This window comes from Lepisma saccharinum, chromosome 2 (genome assembly GCF_977018435.1).
Source record: "Lepisma saccharinum chromosome 2, izLepSacc3.1, whole genome shotgun sequence".
Lineage (NCBI taxonomy): Eukaryota > Metazoa > Arthropoda > Insecta > Zygentoma > Lepismatidae > Lepisma > Lepisma saccharinum.
In genome coordinates, this window is record NC_139230.1 from 167,251,933 (window position 1) to 167,271,998 (window position 20,066).

General features: G+C 40.0%; 1 protein-coding gene across 1 annotated transcript in view; it reads left to right on the forward strand.

The window, feature by feature from the left end:
* Idh (isocitrate dehydrogenase [NADP] cytoplasmic) overlaps positions 1-20,066 on the forward strand; it is a 60,412-nt gene that overhangs the window by 11,367 nt on the left and 28,979 nt on the right. The window contains exons 3-5 of the mRNA XM_083117671.1: positions 2,458-2,651; positions 15,661-15,821; positions 18,577-18,728. Of these exons, the coding sequence (XP_082973797.1) occupies positions 2,458-2,651; positions 15,661-15,821; positions 18,577-18,728 (507 nt within the window). The remainder of the gene's footprint in view (positions 1-2,457; positions 2,652-15,660; positions 15,822-18,576; positions 18,729-20,066) is intronic.

A 20,066-nucleotide genomic window follows, 5' to 3' on the forward strand; every position in this document is an offset into this window, starting at 1 on the left:
TTCTCCATAATGCATTGTATTGTAAATTATCAGACAGAGAAATAAGACTTGTCTTAATTGATTCTGTTTTAAATGCATGAACAATTGTTTTGAGGAAAGGAGAGTGCACATTTGAGAAACAATTTATGTTGGTTGGTTGGTTTATTGTGAGATGGATGAATTGGTTGTGCAATGTAAAAAAAGAGGTAAAGTGTTCCCCTGTGCTTAGCACCATGCCATGAAGGCGTATAGGGGGTGTGGGGGTAACACCCCACACTTTCTTGATCCGGTCGTGAGTGAGGGTGATGTGATCAGCATCATGCCCCTGACTGCCTTTACCCCCCAGGGTTTTCCCCAGGTACCCATGTTATTCGACACTGGGTGGGCGCCGGGGTCGCATCCAATGTTAGAAAAGTTCCCGAATTTGAACCGGCCAGGGATCGAACCCGGGACCTTTAGCATGGTAGTCAGACACGTTACCGACTGAGCCACCGTGGCCACAATGTATTTAAATAATACAAAGGCTGTATGGTTTCGGCACTAGTCGCGTCGTGTGGGATGACTCATTCTGTTTCCGTACCACATGTTGCAAAACGACGTTAGTGAGCAGCCGTGTTGATTTACGTGGAACGTGTTTCCTTTACCCCTCCAGGTTTTTGTGTATAACATTCCTTTTCATGATGAGTATTCAAGATGAACAGCAACATGCCATAAAATTTTGTTGGCGTGTAGGGAAAAGTGCTGCGGAAACATATGCAATGTTTCAACAGGCATATGCCGACAGACTGAGTAGAGCCACAGTATTACCAAGGAGTCATTGACACACTGCGCCAGTACGTAGCAAAAAAGAGGCCGCATTTGAAGAACTCCTTCATATTGCACCATGATAATGCACACCCGCATACGGCGTGGGCTTTTCAGGATTACACGACAAAGAGAAAAATAGAAATTTTCCCACATCCAGCATACAGCCCTGTGACTTTTGGCTATTTCCACTTTTAAAGGCTGCTTTACTTGGTCGTTATTTCATGACGAACAAAGAAGTGATCACTGCAGCGCAAGTTTCTTCAGTTCGTTACCTGACGACAAATTTTCAGACATTCACAAAGTGGCAGGAGCGTTTGGACGCTTGCTTAGCTGTCAATGGTGCCTATTTTGACAAAGATGTACGTCTACTCGATATGGCTGATTCTGAATAAAAATTTTGTGGTTTGTAATTTTTTGTTTCATTTTAATGATTGTTGGAGGGTTCCATGTACATGCTTGTCTTTTAACTGCTATGCAGTCACGACTTTTTGACCTATTGCGCTCATTTTGGTCTCAATCGGCAGCTACTGAACCAAATTTTCACCCTAGTACATTTGCTAGCCAATGGAGATCACTGTTTTCCTATACATGAATTAGTCTCACCTTCTCTGAGACAGCCTTTGTATATGTTGTATATAACATGTATTATAGAAACTTTGAATATGTACACAATTTAGTGTCCACATCTCTCCATGTTAAATATATGTGAAACGTATATCGTGCATGAAAGTTATACATGTTAATGTAAAAAATAATTAAATTTGGAATGCATTTAGCACTTTCTGTCTCAAAAATAGTTTGTGTGCTTGTTTTCCATTATTAATGTGAAATTGAACGTGTTAAAAAAATAATTCAAGTTGTTTGTTCGAACACAAATGCTTTAGCATCAACTTCTACCCCTTTTTGCATAATTTATGATGGTAATAATGTCTTTGATGATGATGATACTACTACTACTATGACTACGACGACAACGACTACTACTACTACTACTACCACCACCACCACCACCACTACTACCACCACCACCTCCACCACCACTACTACTAATAATAATAATGTTGGTCTTGGGTTCTAATCCCAGCTTGGGGTTGGATGTTTGAGTGTGTCCATTCATCAATTTCATTATATCATCACTCATCCCTATTTTTAGCCAAAAGTGGCAAAAGAAATGAAGTAAAATATAGCAAATCAATAATAATGTTATAATAATAGCATTATTATGAACACTAATATTAGTAGTAGTACGTTTATCCTGGCACTTCCCCCCCCCCTGCCATACAAAAATTTGTGGTTGCACCTCTGATTGTAAATAGAAACTCAGCACCTTAAACATGTATTACATGTACTGTTTAATTGAATTAGAATTTTTGGATGTTGGAATCACATAGACCCTTTATATTATTAAGATATTTGTGTGTCGATGTTGAGAGGCGGTAATACGTAAGGTCGAAATAGAGAAAACATCTGCTTGAATCTTTGAAAACTGGGAATTATACTTGAATTTTATCATGGTCCTGGAGTAGCCACCCTGAATTGTCCAAAAGTTGAAACAAAACTTAACATATCATGATACAAAGATATTCAGTTTAAATGTTAGAGGGAGTAGATAGATTACATGTTTTGAAATAGTATATACACATTGCCATAGGAAGTTTCAATTTATTACAGGATTATTTGGGAATTAATCAAGGATAAATTGATATTACCCTTTCTTGATGTTGAGCTGCACACATTTGATCTAGGAATTGAGTCTAGGGACCGCACACAAGACAAAATAACTATCGAGTGTGCTGAAGCCATTAAGAAATACAATGTGGGTATAAAATGTGCCACTATTACTCCTGATGAGAAGAGGGTGGAAGGTAAGTGACTGAATGTTTTTAATTGTTGAGAAAATGTAACATAATCATACACTCCTCACAAAAAGTTTGGAATATTGTTATATTAGGCAGTAGGTGTTAGACACAGCCTTGGAATGCAACAACTCATGGTATCTGTCTTGTCTGCTAGACATTCTTGTGTTTTCGCCAACATATGCCACTGTGCCTACCTAATATAACAATATTCCAAACTTTTTGTGAGGAGTGTATAATTGAAGGGCTCTGGTGTAAAACATGGTGACATTTTGGTCATTTCTGAGTTCATTAAGAAAAAAGGTTATTAGAAGCTATACTGTAGATAAATTGTTTAGTGTTGTGTTCACCAATTTCAGAAAGCTTCACTGGGTCCAATGCAAATTGTGCAACAGGGCAATTTCACTTGAAAATTGAAGGATGGCACATTTTACGTCGTAACTCAAAAACAACCATATTGTCACTTACCTTCAATTATTATTTATCATGAATTCTGCAAAAGTCTATGTGCCAGTCTGTGGTATGACCTTGTAGTGGGACCACAGACAAAAGGACCTACGCAGAACCATGTCTCCTGTGCATCACATTTGTTCATGGAGGGGAAGGGTAGAGTGGAGAAGTCTTCCTTATGTCCTGAGTTGAGTGGATGGAGCGGAAGGTTTTTGGCTGAAGGATCTTTTGTATGTGGTCACTCTATACCTTTTCATTTGTGGAGAGCTATAATGGTTAAAATAGGACAAACATTCTTCACTTCTGACACAAACCTGTGTTGTTTTATAATTTTATAGTTACACTTATTGGTATTTTTGAAGATAAAGTTTTGATTTTAATGTTCTATTTTTCTGTTTATTTAACATTTATAAGTTTCTGTGGTGTAAACGAAGGCATATAATATTTTTTTCCAAATCTATAGGCTGTTCTATGTGAAACTAGGGATGGACAAATCCAGATGTTGAAATATCCTGGTCTCTGGTAGTAATGTATCCGAGTACCTGAAATTAAGGTATCAGATTCTTAAGTTTTGAATCTAGGCACCTGATTTTTGGTTCTCTATTCTGTTACTAGATTCTTGGTTCAATATCCTGGCATCCCGATTTTTGGTTCTGCCTCAGGGTGCATGATGCATTCCAGATCCAAGTACATGATTCTCGGTTCCAGATCCCAGTGTACGTGATTCTGAGATCTGAATATGCAGTTCTTGCTTCAGATCTGTATAATCATTCATTGCAGTATTTTTTCTGTTGCCAATGTTCAACTTGTTGGTTTAGTTTCTATTTGTGTGCATAATGTACTTTACTATTGAAGCCTGTTCAGTACAATATTAAATATGAATGGTGGCTGAACATAATTATAAAATGTTCACTTCTGAAATGGAAGTCTTCACAGATCTACTTATTCCTAGATCTGTTTATTCAATCCTTCTCTTGTTGAGATATCCTTTAAGTTTAGCTGACTTTCATAAGCATATTTTTTATTTTGTAATTCAAACCAGTGTTCTTGTGATATCATCCAGGTTAAGTATGCATTTATTTCTAACTTTTCAAGCTCAATCATTGCCCTCCCTCCATCAAAATCCTCTGCAGATGGATATGTAAATGAAGATTGGTTTTGACTTGGTATCAAACATCCAGTTGCAAGCAAGCAATGTGAATAAGCTGCACTCTGCAGTGTTAAATTTGACCCTAATGGTTTTCTTCTAAGTTATTCAATTTCTTGTGATATCATCCAGGTTAAGTCTGCATTTATTTCTAACTTTTCAAGCTCAATCATTGCCCTCACCAGGCATTGTAAGTGGAGACTGAGTGAAAGTATTAATATGATTGGGTAAACGTATTTATACTCACAAAACCATGCGTCCCTCATTGAACAAACAGGATACATTACAGAATAGTGTTCTACAGAACACCAAAGCTCCAGGAGACTGTTCCAATGGGTAAAGTCAGGATGAGCAGATCGCAGGATAACAAAGTGACAGGGTTTAATTTCAGACACCAAAATCATAGCCAAATATGCCAGTTACTGGAACAGAAGAGTAACCCCAACTCTTTGCAAAAGCCTGAAACCCATCTATGAAACATGGGAGCAGAGCAGTCGAACCACAGGTCACAACCTAATCTCCACTTTTATATTCCCTGAACATTTCCGAGAACATTTCTTTGTATCACATTGCCAGGAAAACTTCAGCTCCTACTGTTCTGGAATTTTTCTTACATGCCTCTGTTTGAGTCTTCAAATCCTTTTCTTGTACTTTTGCTATGTTGTAGTTTTCAATTAATTTGTTTCCTCTGCAGATGGATATGTAAATGAACATTGGTTTTGACTTGGTATCAAACATCCAGTTGCAAGCAAGCAATGTAAATAAGCTGCACTCTGCAGTGTTAAATTTGACCCTAATAGTTTTCTTCTAAGTTATTCAGGTTCTTATAAAGCACCATAAATAACACTGTTTGCATCTTAGTGCTCAACTCGGGGAAGGACAGGTTCATGGATATGCCATGCTGTCTCCTGGAGAATGTATTTGTTGTGGCATGTGTGCAGTGTGTTGTGATTGCTGATGAAATTCTTTATTACCAAAATAGTATAGATTTTTTTAATTTGCAGAATTGTGGAATCATTTTGTAATAGAAGTATTTTTATATAAGAAATGCACATATCATCATTGGTTCAACAAGGAAAACACACTAAAGCCATCATGCAAATGCTCACTGCACTGAATAGCTGATAATTCAGCTTGGTTATCATTGCTCACCAGGTCTCCAATTTTTGGTTCCAGATCCATGTACCGAAGTCACGGTTGCATATCCAAGTACCCAATTCTTTTGGACAGATCTGAGCATCCAGTTCTTGCTGGGTCCAGATATTTTTGGCTTTGGGTAATGTGGCTCCAAACATTTCTGTCCTGTCCATCCTTACATGTAATGAGATGATTTCATCCTTTTCAAATTTGTAGTGATATTGTTATGCATTTTTTCTTTATCTATCCAAAAAGCAGTATCCTTGAGCAGAACTGCCCCCTCCATGTAGGACTGCCTTGACGGGGCGAGGGGGCTTAGTAGGGAGGTCATTTTCATCTCATCATTTCACCCATTCTTCACATCCATATCTCACGCTTTCACCATTCCATCACGTCATTCATCTCCATATCTTTGACCTCCCTATAACTAAGGGTCCTGCTAGAGGAGACAACCTCGATAAAAAACCCCTATCCCAAGGTGTGAGTTGCACGTGCCGATGGGACAGTGTTGGCTGCAGGGGTAGGTGCAGTCGCGAACGTGGCCTCGGGGATTTCGGTTTGGTCCTCGAGTAGCCTCCATTTTTGGGGGTAGGCCTTCCTCGGCATAGAGGGCATGTCGAGGCGACATTTTATGGACCCTCCACTTAAAATATTCTTTGTATATGGGTACAAAAAACAACTCAAACGGGGGGAAACCCCCAAAACGAGCGCGGCCTTCGAGCCCGCTTCAGGTAATGGAAAAGACAAGTAACGTGCCACGTTATCTTGTAATTAGTATAGTGCAGAAGACCGATAGTAACGATGAATCTGCAACAACCAAGAAACATCCAGCAGCTACATTAAAGGACTTGTCACCATTTCTGATCAAGAAGCAGCTAGACTACGCCGCTGGTTCAGATGTACCAGAAATAAAAAAGCTAAGAAACGGGAGTCTACTGATCCAGACCAGCACAGATCGCCAGACAAACAACCTTTTAAAGCTAAGATCTTTGGGCGACTTCCCTGTTAATGTTGAACCTCACCGTCAACTTAACAGTAGTAGAGGTGTGATTCGCCACTGGGATCTGCTAAATGCTGAGGAGGAAGAGATTCTTGAAGCACTCTCAGACCAACATGTGACCGCAGTGCAGCGAATAAAGACGCGTAAGTCCGGAGAACTAGTACCAACTGCTTCACTCATAGTGACGTTTCAAACGACCACTCTCCCAGATATTGTACGGGCAGGATATTTGAGACTCAAAGTCCGTCCGTACATCCCTAACCCGATGCGGTGTTTCAAATGCCAGCACTTTGGGCACACTCAGCCTTCCTGCAAGGCCACTACCGCCCTTTGTGGTAAGTGTAGTAAGCCTGATCATGGGACCGAACCTTGTTCTTCAGGTCCCAAATGCATTAACTGCCAAGGCGAGCACCCAGTCTGGCATCGTGACTGCCCCTCTTTCCAACAAGAGAAGAAAATCAGAGAGTTGGTCGTCACAGAGAAAATCTCTGCTGGTGAAGCAAAACAACGTCTCCGTGACAGCATACGCACTAGTTTACCTGTGCCATTCGCTTCAGTTGCTGCAGCTGCTCTTAGCCGTCGCAGTGTAGGTGTACAAACCAGCGACGTGTCCACTCAAACAACAACGCTTCCTGTAGTAGCTCGTCCTGCTTCGAGGAAATCAGCAACCACTCCTCGCTCCACGGAGAAAAAGTTCAAGCAGGTACATAGTAAAGAATACTTCCTCAAGACCAGTAGCTCTCCAGTCAGGGTGGCAGCCACCACCCTGAAACTTAAGGCGCAGCTCAAAGCTGCCCGGCGGGCGCTCAAAGCACCCGCCCCCACTCCCCCTTCTTCATCCCCTTCGCCCTCTGTGTCCTTACCTGAGGACATGATACAAGACGAAGCCGCGGATGAAGAATTTATCAAGGTGACAGGGCCTAGAAACAGAGTACGCCTCAAAAGGTAACTATAATACCTCCCGCTATGGCTTATTGTCTCCAATGGAACCTTAACGGTTTCCGTACACATCTCGAGGAACTGCAAATCTTAATATCTGAATTTGACCCTGCCATCATATGTCTCCAAGAGACACATTTTCGTCCAAATGAATCAGTGATTCTCAACGGATACACACTTTACCGCACCGACAAGCTTCCTGAGGGTCGTCGTGCACACGGTGGTGTTGCAATCGGTGTTCGAGATAACATCCACTCAACGCCAATCTTTCTCACCACCCCCCTCCAAGCGGTCGCTGTGCGGGTCCATCTACCACAGCCAATATCTGTGTGCTGTGTCTACATCACAAGGGAGGAGCGATTCTCTCTTGACGACCTCCTTTCTATTTTCGACCAACTTCCGTCTCCTGTAGTTCTTTTGGGCGATTTTAATTCCTACAATCGTTTGTGGGGCTCCGTTCGTACAGAGCCCCGGGGTCAAATTGTAGATCAATTCCGTGAGGCATCAGCTTTAACGTTGCTGAATGATGGGACTCCCACATATTTCAGTCCTTCCTCAGGCACACACTCTGCGTTGGACTTGTCCTTCTGCAGTCCCAGCCTTGCTCCTACCACATCTTGGAGCGTTCACCCTGATCTCTGTGGGAGTGATCACTTCCCTCTCATTCTTACCTTCGAACATCTTCAGCACTCACGTGAACAACACCCTCACTGGCATCTCAGTCGGGCCGACTGGGATGCCTTCGAGCGTGCAGTGGACCTTGAAATCGATCTTGCGTCGACTCTACCACCAATCGACGCCTTAGATGTCTTTGTGTCACGAGTGCATGATGCTGCACGCGCCTCCATTCCACATCCATGTGGACCTGCGAGGCGACGACCAGTCCCATGGTGGACTGCGGAGATCAGTGCAGCCATCAAGGAACGCAATCATGCTCTCGATCGATTTAATAGAAACCACACTGCCGCAAACCTAGAGCAGTTCCGCATTAAGCGTGCCCGTGCCCGTCGGCTCATCCGAGCCAGTAAGAAGGCGTGCTGGGTCCAATACGTGTCTTCCCTGACGAAGCAGGCTTCGTCGAAAGCCGTTTGGACCAAAGTACGTCGCATCCAGGGGGGTGCATCTACTCCTCTGAGCGCTCTGCAGCACGACGGGACGTTGCACACCGATTCTGGAGACATAGCTAATATCTTGGCCACGCAGTTTTCTGATGCGTCTAGCTCTGAAAATTATGAACCACGTTTCCGCCGTGAGAAGGACCGTCAAGAACGACGCCCTCTAGTTTTTCGAAGTCATAACAACGAGCCATACAACTCTCGATTCACTGAACGGGAGTTCGATCAGGCGCTTCGAGATTCAAAGAATACAGCTCCTGGAGTGGACAAGATCCACTATGAGATGCTTCGTCATCTGCCCATTGGAGCAAGAAATTTCCTTCTGGCGGTATTTAACAGGCTTTGGTTGGAGGACTCTTTCCCCACTTCCTGGAAAGAAGCTATTATTGTTCCCATCCTGAAACCAGGTAAACAACGCACCGCAGCCTCGAGTTACAGGCCTATTGCCTTAACTAGCTGTGTATGCAAGTTGATGGAACGCATGATCAACAAGCGTCTCACCTGGTTTTTGGAGGAAAACTCATTGATAAGTAATTTTCAATGTGGTTTTCGCTCCAACCGTTCCACACTGGACCATCTGGTTCAGCTGGAAACACACATTCAGGATGCATTTCTCAACAAGGAACATTTAGTTGCAGTTTTCTTTGACCTCCAAAAAGCATATGACACCACGTGGCGCTTTGGCATCATAAAACAGCTCCATTCTTGGGGCGTGCGTGGCCATATGGCGTACTTTATTAAAAACTTTTTATCCGATCGTTTTTTCCGCGTACGTGTTGGGAACTCCTTTTCGGAGCTTCACGAACAACAGAACGGTGTTCCGCAGGGCAGCGTATTAAGTGTGACTCTGTTTGCCATAGCAGTGAACAGCGTTATGGCAAGCATTGTTGCCCCTGTACATGGTCTACTGTATGTAGATGACCTCACGATCTTTTGTCGCTCACGGAATCTCGCGTCAGCTTCTCGTCAACTCCAACTGACGATAAACCGTTTGGTTGAGTGGTCCTCCCAAACAGGTTTCACCTTCTCATCCGAGAAATCCGTGTGTGTTCACTTTTGTCGTCAGCGTACATGTCATTTCGATCCTGACCTGTACATGGGGAAATCTCCCCTGTGCTTCGTGAATGAGGTCCGCTTCCTGGGCCTCATTTTCGATAAGAAATTAACATGGCTCCCTCACCTTCGCCAGTTAAAATTCTCTTGTCTTCGAGTTCTCAACCTTCTACGCGTTTTATCTCATACTTCTTGGGGTGCTGATAGGACGGTATTGCTTCGCCTATACCGTGCACTCATCAGGTCGAAGCTAGATTATGGATGTGTTGTGTATTCTTCTGCCCGCCCATCTAGACTTCGCATCCTAGACACCGTCCACCATGCTGGTATACGTGTGTGCACTGGTGCCTTTCGGACCAGTCCAGTCGCCAGTTTGTATGTAGAGGCATCTGAGCCGTCGCTGTCTCTGCGAAGACAGCGGCTGGTAGTTAACTACTTCCTCCATCTTCGCTCGATGCCTTCACATCCTTCATTCCACACCATCTCAGACGAGGGTAGGCTGGCAAGGTATCGGCTCCACCCTAGTGTCACTAGACCATTTGGTGTTCGTGCAGACGAGATCCTGTCAGCACTTGGTGTTGACAGTGATCTTCCTGGCGTCTCTCCACTCATTTCGCCTCTCCCTACCTGGGAGTTTCCTGCACCTTCTATCGATTTTTCTCTGACTGCTCTTCCAAAGTCAGAGACACCAATGGTTGTATACCAGCAACGGTTTTTAGAACTTCGTGCCAAGCACCCCAATTTTAATGTGTTTTACACGGATGGGTCCAAGACATTCGAATCAGTTGGTTGCGCCTTCGTCCTAGACTCTCAAAGTTCCAGTTACTTGCTACATCCTGCCTGTTCCATCTATACGGCAGAGTTGTACGCCATTCTAAAGGCACTGGACTTTGCAGACGTCAATGGTCTGAAGAAAGTCTTTGTGTGCTGTGATTCGACCAGCGTGTTGCAGTCTCTGGATTCGCCGTATTCCCGGCATCCCGTAGCGCAACGCATATTCAGACGGCTTGTGTCCTTATCTGCCAGCACAGACGTACACTTCTGTTGGGTCCCTAGCCACGTGGGCATCCAGGGGAACGAAGCAGCTGATGCTGCCGCGAAGTCTGCTGATACAGATGGCGACGTTCTCGTCCACCTTTTGCCAGCTAGCGACCTGCAGAATGTGTTCCGTTCTCGCCTTCTTGACACTTGGCAGACCGAGTGGGATGTGGAAACGGGGAACAAGCTTCACGCTGTTAAGCCCACCATAGGTGTTTGGCGTTCCTCGTCTCGTCCCTCTCGGCGAGAAGACGTTATTCTTACCCGCCTGCGTATAGGACACAGCCGTCTCACGCATGGTCACCTACTGCAAGGGCTGGACCCTCCGTTGTGTCGTACTTGTAATGTTATTTTAAGCATCCGACACATTCTCGTTGAATGTGTCGATCTTGCTTACCTCCGGCAGACTTTTAACCTTTCCGGCTGTCTGTCATCCCTCTTGGGTGATGACAGCAATATTTTATCAAATGTTTTTAGTTTTTTACGAAGAGCTGGACTCTTCCACCGTCTGTAAGGAGGTTTTTAGTTTGTTTGTTCTGACTTTTTAATGTGTTGTGTTTGTATCGTGCAGGTCTTTTTACAACCTGCACTTTTATTTTTTCCTAAGGGGCTATTTACACCCCCTTTTTTAAAATCAAGTCAGAATTTTAGATAAGGGGCTATTTCCCCGTATACATAGAAGGGTGCAAAATGGCCTTAAGTGCCGACGCACCCAAACAATTTTAAATCAATCAATCAATCAATTGAGCAGAACTGTTGTCTAGTCCCAAATAGGACATGGATGTCGAATTGTGTATGATCTTTCTTCTATATATTAATATCCAGTTAACGTAGAGGTAGAAAAGTGATACTAAATAACTGTAATAATGCAAAGAATACAACAAATGAAACTGTGGCTTAGAACTTCATTATTGAAGCTCTCCAATGAATGTATGTTCTCACTGTGAATATTTTTGTGTGACTAGTTGTTTTTCATGCCCATATTTGGCTTTTACAAATGACTGTTACACTTGGTCTCCACTCACACTATTCATTAACTAGGCCGGGTGTCTTTTGGGTGTTGCAAATGGTGGTGGTGCAATCTTAGGATGCAGGAACAACAGACCAAGGCAACCTGATCCATGCCATAGAGAAAATTGCTCACATGTAAGTGACATATGCAGCTAGCCATGATGCTTCAGATCGAAAGGATGCATTGATTACTGAGAATCAGTTTCGAAGAGGCGTGTGTCACTTGTCGGCTTTGGTCTGAAAGCCCCGTGAAGCTTCAGCCATGATGGTCCAGTTGGTGAGAGACTTGGATGCAATTCTTGAAGTGAATAATCTCAGGTGGAATCTTTTCTGACAGTGTTTCTTTATAAAACACCTCATGGGACCCACCCAGCCTCTCATCAATATATACAAGGGGTCAATCCTGAGAGGGGGGTGGGGGGGGTGGAGGCAGCATGGAGGCATGGTATTGATCACATTATCTGTACTATTCGCCTTCATGGCATGGTGCAATGCATGGAGGATAACGAAAGAGAGTTCTGGTTACTGTTCAAAGGCACCCTAGTTTGGTGGCAACTATTTTGTTAACTTGCTCTCTGGAGGAACATTGGTCTTTCACTGTCCTCTTTCATACTGTGTGTTTAGTGTAACACATATTTCATTTTTTGTAAAGCACTTTTTTCTTTGCCTTTTTTTTCATGGCAAGAGAAAGTTTGGATTTTGACCGCCATTTAGACAATGTATTTGTTAAGCTTCCAGTTGTATGAAATAGCCCTTTGGAAAATGTACTAATATATATATATATACTACACACACACACACACACACACATATATATATATATATATATATTACTAATAGTGACAAAATTCTCCCTCAAGGGGAAAGATGAATAATATTGTAGGTTTTCTCATATCTACTCTTCAGCATTTACAGAAAATGCCTCAGTACATATTACACATATTGGATTTGCATTTGTACACTCCTATTCAATAAAGTGGCACATTTTATTAGGTTGGACAGTTGAAGCTTGTGCCACTTTTTATGAACATGAGTGTACAAAAAATAATGTTGTTGACTGTAAGATAATTAATAATTGAAAAAAATAACTAATATGTTTTTACCAATAATGCTAAAGGACATTCTTCAGTTTAAAATGTTGCATGCCACCATGAAGTCACTACTCTTGAAAGCTTCTTGCTGTAGTATTTTTGATAGCTGGTTAGCTTTTGTTTCTGTTGTAGGTTCAGATTAATGGAAATGTTGTAGCTTATGTGAAATTTTGAGATTTAAAAATAAATTTCAGTAATCAGTTGTTATTCTTTCACATTTGAATTCTGTAAGAAATATTTTTTCTTAGAATTTCAGAAGTGTGTAAGTTGTGCGCTTGAGTACTGCACTTCTGTATAGTCATGACCTCAGAATTAATAGCAGTGTCTGAGAATCTGACTCCTCCTTGTCAATACATAATGTCAGACTTAATCAATTATGAAGGCACATTTTATTGCACACTAAACTTTTATATGCTAGGCAATTATTGGAAAGTACACCATGGAATCACATTTTTTGAAAAAAATATTTTTGTGTGTTTATTTTGTCCATTTTAGTATAAACCTATATTATATATACTGTAATCCTTAATGTATGTGACAAAATGCCTGAGAGTTTTTTTTTTTAAAAAAAAAAGAGATAGAAACTGTTTAGATAGTTATTCAACAATAAATTTGCAGAAAGTAATTATGGAAGCAAGTTGATTGAAGCTTAGTATTGAAAAATGAATTTTGAACATTTTGATTAAGAACCAGAGAACAGTTATACTTATTTGTTAGTGAAGCTGAAATTGGTTATATTTTGTATTATCTTTGCATTAGATTTGAAAAATTTAGTTTATATTTTCCAAATTTGTACATATATTAGGTTTTGGCTCATATTTTACATAGTTTAGTTATTTTTACCCATTGTTTCCATATTTCAGAATTTTTCTCAATTGGGTGAAGTTCTTACAAATAACTGGCAAAGTCCAAAGTGACGTTAAACCAGCAAAAGTTTATGACCTTTTTTATATGCTCCAATTGTGTTAATTACAAGTTTTCTGTCATCCAAACAATGTTTTTTTTTTACTCCTGTTTATTTACAATTGTCAATAATAGAGAATTAGGGCTTAAGCATCGGCTCCTGGTTGTTACAAATGTTATTTTGGCAACGTTGGAAGAGAATCCCAAGTTAGCCCATTGCTAACTCCACCCTCGCTACTAGTTGTGTGCCTAACAGCAGTGCCAGAAGCAACAATTGTGTGGCACACGTACAGGATTCGCTTCTGGTTTCTCTTCAAGACAGTCACGGTAATAGTTACAATGATGAGACTGTATTTTATGTAGCTCATGTAGTGTCTTTTATTATTAAAATGATAAATTTTACAGTTTTAAGTCCATATTTGACTCCTTACATATTTAGCACATTTTTACTACATTGAAATCCACTCCTTGTTCTTAACAAATATATACCATTAACTCCTTGAATCCCAGCCTGTAGATAGAGAGCAGGATCCCACGACCATGATAATTTAATAAGTCTCGTAAATGTTTCTCACATTAAAGTAATGGATAACATGATGGTCACTTAGTATTTATTTCTTTTTAATGCTGACCTCCACTGCGGGTTTGTTATAACAGCATGCTATGATGACCAGGGCCCCAGGTTCGTATCCCTCCCTGGGCTGTGGTGGCAATTAGGGGGGTGAGGGGGTAGTTGCCTCCCCCGAAACACACTTTCACCACTTTTTCCACCGCACTATGCTAAATCTTATATACAAAGGGAAATATACTGTCTTTGCCCCCTCCAGTTTTGCCTTCGTCAATATCATCATATCATCGCTCCTCCTCATCTTCTCAATTGGCCAGAAATGGCAGAAAAGCCAAGTAAAATAACTAAATCTATCAATCAATATTTCTTTTTAACTCTATTATTCACATAATTATTCTTTTTGAAAAAAGAAAAATACGCAGAATTCTAACGTGCATCACTGAAAGGATCGTTCACGTATGTCCAATCTCAGACAGACTTTGCCTAGTCTTCCACATCGGATATATCTGAATATTCAGACTCACTACAGTCACTTTGTTCTTCTTCCAGAACATAATCCGATGAACTACTATCCTACACTTCCATATTTTTCTGCTTTTGTTTAACAAAATATGTAACAAAACAAAAACACACAGGTTTCCTCAATAGCACTGTTATGTACTTTCAGCAACAGATGGTGTAACGAGAGTGCTTTGCTCATTGCTTGCGATAATCGCATTCTCAAATGACTTACAGCAACACGTAGACTTCGGTCCTTCCCAACCAGAGGCATTCGTATGTTTTCTTGGTCATTGCCATGCAAGAATATTTCCTTGTCAGCCAATAGTACCAGCTACGTATGGGTCATATGTAGTGGTAGGAGAGCATGCAGGCTCGACTACATATACGGGCTGTACGTAGTGGTAGTCAAGAGGTTAATAAGATATGAAACAGTATGTGTAATAAGACTTGTACTTTTACTATCAATGCTTTCTGAATTCTAGATTTTCTGAGTGTAATTATTTTTATCCAATTAATGAATAAATACTTAGTGTTTTAACTTTATGATGATAAACTGCAGGCAGCAAGTATGCAATCATTAAAGCCTTGTTACATGATATTACTCACATTCTTCATTTCCCCTTGAATTTTTGTGGTAGAAATGTTATATGAATAAAGTCTAAAAATCCATATAATGACATCCATGTACAGTAAAAAGAAATACATATATGCTCCTGTTCAAGTGTGAATATATTCAATGTAATTGAGTTTTCCATCCATAACTAATCTCTATATAACCAATTATATTGAAGACTATCTGCGTTTGAACATTGTTTTTCTACTTATGCATTGTATTATACAGTTCATATTGTCTTTGCTTGGTATTTGTGTCCAGGTTTTATGTCATTCAATGTGCACAGAACAACAAATGCAAAGAAAAATCGTATGAGATGGTTTATATTGTTTCTAGATTGTGTACATACCAAATAGTAGGTTGATAAATCTTAATACTCTTATTAGTGGTACTGAATATGAAACTGTCTAGACATGATAAAATTACAAGATGAATTTATTTCATTTTTGCAGAATTCAATCTGAAAAAGATGTGGAAGTCACCTAATGGAACTATTCGTAATATCTTGGGTGGCACAGTCTTCCGTGAAGCTATAATATGCAAGAACATACCAAGACTTGTAGTGGGATGGAATAAGCCCATAATCATAGGAAGGCATGCCCATGCTGATCAGGTAAGAACATTGTATTCTCAGTATTATTAGATATCAGTGATAAAAGTAAAAATATCTTGTGAAGTGCAAAAATGCAAATTTGCATAAGAATGATTAAATATAGCAAAATTAATAATATTTTGACAATTTACATAAAGAGGGATTGGTATTTTAGTTCAAAACCTGGATACTCTGCAGTGTAGAATGTGATTGTTGTTTTGGGAAAAGAAAAATGTGGTAGCAAATTATTACTCGCTTATGTGCAAAACTGGATTTTAAAAAGTTTATTAATTTCGATGGTCACTGTCACCATCCTCTTGGGCAGTGTTGTGTTGTTTAGTGAGTGAGTTTGCCTTGTGTTTAGTTTTGTGTACTGTGTTGTGGGAAAGCATCGTTATTTGTTGTTGCCTATGCACATTGCTACCTTAGTTTTGGTAGACATTCGGTACAATTTACAGACAAATCATATCAAATTATTTTTTGTCATTTTTCATGGGAAGCACCACATGAAAACTAAAAAACACTCTGTTAGGTGTGGAAATTGTTATAAAGGCATTTTTTTTAAAAAAAAAGAAAATAAAACTAAAAACAATCAGAAAATATTGCACAACAAAGTTCTAGTATTTAGTGGAACCACCATTGTCCTTAATATCCTCAAAAATTCTCTTAGGCATGGACTGGATGAGTGTGTGTACGAGATTGCTGCCCACTCTGACCAAATCACATTTTTCAGCTCAGCCACAGTCTCAAACTCCTATCCATTGCTAGGATACCCCATAGATTCTTACTTAACTTTTTATCTGAACTTCTTGCTGGCCAACTCAGAACTTTCTTCTGAAACCACTGTTTTGACTTAGCAGACATGTAAATTGCAGCATTGAAAACTTGATTATCTTTGCCAAATTCTTCATACATCCAAATCAACTCGGCCTCGAGCATCTCCAAGTATACATCCGAATTCATCCTTGTGTGCAACCATGTTATGTTTGACTTATCTTTAGTGCAGAACACTGCCCAGATCATACCACTTGCCCCACCAAAATTTCTACTCCTCTGAACTTGGTCGTCTTTATGGAGATCGTGCCAATAACACTGAAAGCCATCTGGCCCATCCAAATTAAACTTCATTTCATCACTGAAAATCACTTTATTCCATTCTGAGGTCCAAGACACTTGTTCTTCAGCAAATGCCAAATATTATTCAGCCTTCTTATAGGCATCGCTTATAGGTGGTTTCCCCGAGTTGTTTCTTGAATGCAAGGTTATGGTCTCCTGCCAGAATTTGTCGCACTCTCCTGGCAGTGACCAGTAACTGCATATCGGCTACGATTTGAGAAGAAAACATGTTATTGACTTTTGCTTTATGCAAAATCAATAGTTTTGTGAACTCTGACAGTTTTCTTGTCTGACCATATTTTCCTTTTTGCCTATACTGTGTGCCCAGTTTTGACAAAATTGTCAATAACACAACTCGAAAACCCTAATTTCTTAGCAATTTGATGATTGGAGAGTTGCATCTCCTTGTAAGCAGTAATTCTTGCTTTCTCGTCACCTGACAGATGCTTGCCATGAGGCATGTTGCACTAGTTACTACCCGATGCTCACACACACTTCTCTGCCACTACCAACGTCAACACAGCCCACAAAGTACAGCAACCTGCATCAGCAGCAGTGTTGCCTTTATAGCAATTCCCACCCCAACAATGTTTAGTTCATTCTTATGCAGTACTGCCACCTACACACTGACACAATTGGTGTGATATGATATTCCTAAGAATTTTACAGAATACATGTCACTAATACGTTAGAGCCATTTGTATGAATGAATACCATATTTACGCGTGTATAATGCACACCTGGTTTTTGATAGGGAAAAGTGACGAACAATTATATCTCGTATATAATGCACAGTACAATCCAGGTTCAAGAAATTGCTTTCTTAGTTGTAGGTCGTAAAGCTGTTGCTATGCCGATCAGCAGTGAATGACATCATACCTATTCAATGAGTCACCTGTTGCTATGTGGACCAAGAGAACATTACATTACGAAGTGAAAAATTGTGGCACATGCCCTTTAAACTTTTATAAGTGGTTTTGCTAATTTCCTCTACTTTTTTTAAAAAAAGACTTCAAAATATATACTTTTTCTATGACTAACGAAACATTTATAGGAGGCACATTCAGGACCCTCAAACTAGCAGTTAGCAGCACAAGATTTCTTCCATTAAGGCATTTACACGCTCCATATATGTCATATTATTTGGCCAGTAATACATTTTAATTATTTTCTTTTTCCTTATCTTTTTTTCATACAAAGTACCATAAAAATCAGAATGTTCCTTCATTATGTAATGAGCTTATTTCAACCGCATTGCAAAAAAGTGTCACCATCTTGAATGGAATTCTATTGCCATATTCAGAAACTGCAGAATTCAAGCTTTACAACGATATATAACATGATAAGGTTCCATAAACATTAAAAAATTATTCCGTGCATAATACGTACCACACTTTTTGGGGGCAAAAATTTTGGAAAAAAGGATGCATTGTACATGAGTAAATACAGTAACTTAGTTTTCTTTTTCAAAAAATTGAAGTGCCTTTATACTAATTTCCACCCTAATTCTTAATACATGTAAGAAATGTTGCTACAAATGTTTAATATTGGAGTTTTCTTTTACTTTGTATGTATATCAGATTGTATAATTCACTTCTACTGAGAAGCTACACAATCAATCTAGGTGAGAAAATTTTATCAATAAAATTTCTTTTTACAGTATAAGGCAACAGATTTTGTTGTACCTGCAGCTGGAACACTTGAACTCAGCTTTAAGCCAAGTGGAGGAGGAGAAACTATTTCGTACACCGTTCATGAGTTCAAGGGAGCTGGTGTGGCCCTAGGCATGTTCAATACTGATGAATCCATAAGGTAATTCCTTATTTAGCAAAACATATTTCAAAAATCAATCTCTGTGCAAGATACTGTAGTTCATCTAATTACAAATTAAAACAAGCAAAAACTATACTTAACTGCATTGACCCTTTCATCAGGCTAAAGCATACTTTTGTGTTCATATGTAATTAGATTTAACAATATTGAGGTTGACAAACAATACACAAATTATCTAAATTTTCTGATTATTGCTTCAATAGATGATGCACACACATTTCCGTTCTGCTAAAGTAATAAAATATTTTGCATTTATAAAACTGCTCATTATTGAAACTTGGGATCATTTTGTTTAGATGTGTGCTAACATATACATGTTGTATGGGGGCTTCAGATGTCTACTAAACACTTGGCACTCATATTTCCATCTTTTATTTAACATATAAAAGTATTTGAATGTATGGTATCTTGCCCAGGGTGTGAAGGATGTTAAAAGTCCTGGTCGAGTGCCTTGCTTGACGGTTTTTAGCAATGATCAGTAATTGAAATGGAATCTTTTCTATTGTGTGCAAAATTACATTTCTGTTTTCCAAAACCATTGTAGACATTGTCACACACAAAATTATTAGGTGTTCACCTCAGGTGGTTTGTTTTCCCACTCTGTTGGAGCACGTATTTTGAAGAAATTTTTGCACGTGTGGTGGTGTTTTGGAGAAAGTATGTATAGCAGGTGTGGTTGGCCTTATAACACACACGAGCATTGAACATCCACTCATAATCATCCTTCGCCGTTTCCTGCCTCTTCCTGGGTTGGCATAAAAGTCAAGCCTCCATTTTTTCCTGGTCTTCCACCACTCCTCTCTTTCCACGGTGTCCTCATCTCCTAATAATCTCTGTTATCTGCTCTTTCCACTGACATCTTGGTCTCCCCTTGGCCTTATTTTCACTCCTTGTGCATGGTAAGCTCTTACTGGTAGTCTTTCTGCATCCATCCTCTCATGTGTCCAAAGCATCTCATCTGTACCTGTCCTGAAGCTTCACCACCCCCACTGTCTGTCGGATCTCCTCATTCCTTATTCTGTCCCTTCTAGTCTTCCCCAATGTACTCCTTACACATTTTGTCTCGCTCTGTCATTGTCCAAGTCTCTGCTCCATACATAATTATTGGCACATAGTATGTATTCATTTCTGTTCCATATTAATCTTTGAACTCTTCGATACAATCCACCACCCATTTGTCCTCTTCTGTTTACCTCCTCGTCTATTCTTCCACTCTCTCAATTATGCTTCCTAGATATTTGAAGCTCTCTGCTACCCTGAACTCTTCAGTGTCCATCTTTATTATTGGTTCATTTCTGGCTCTGTTTCTTGTTGTTA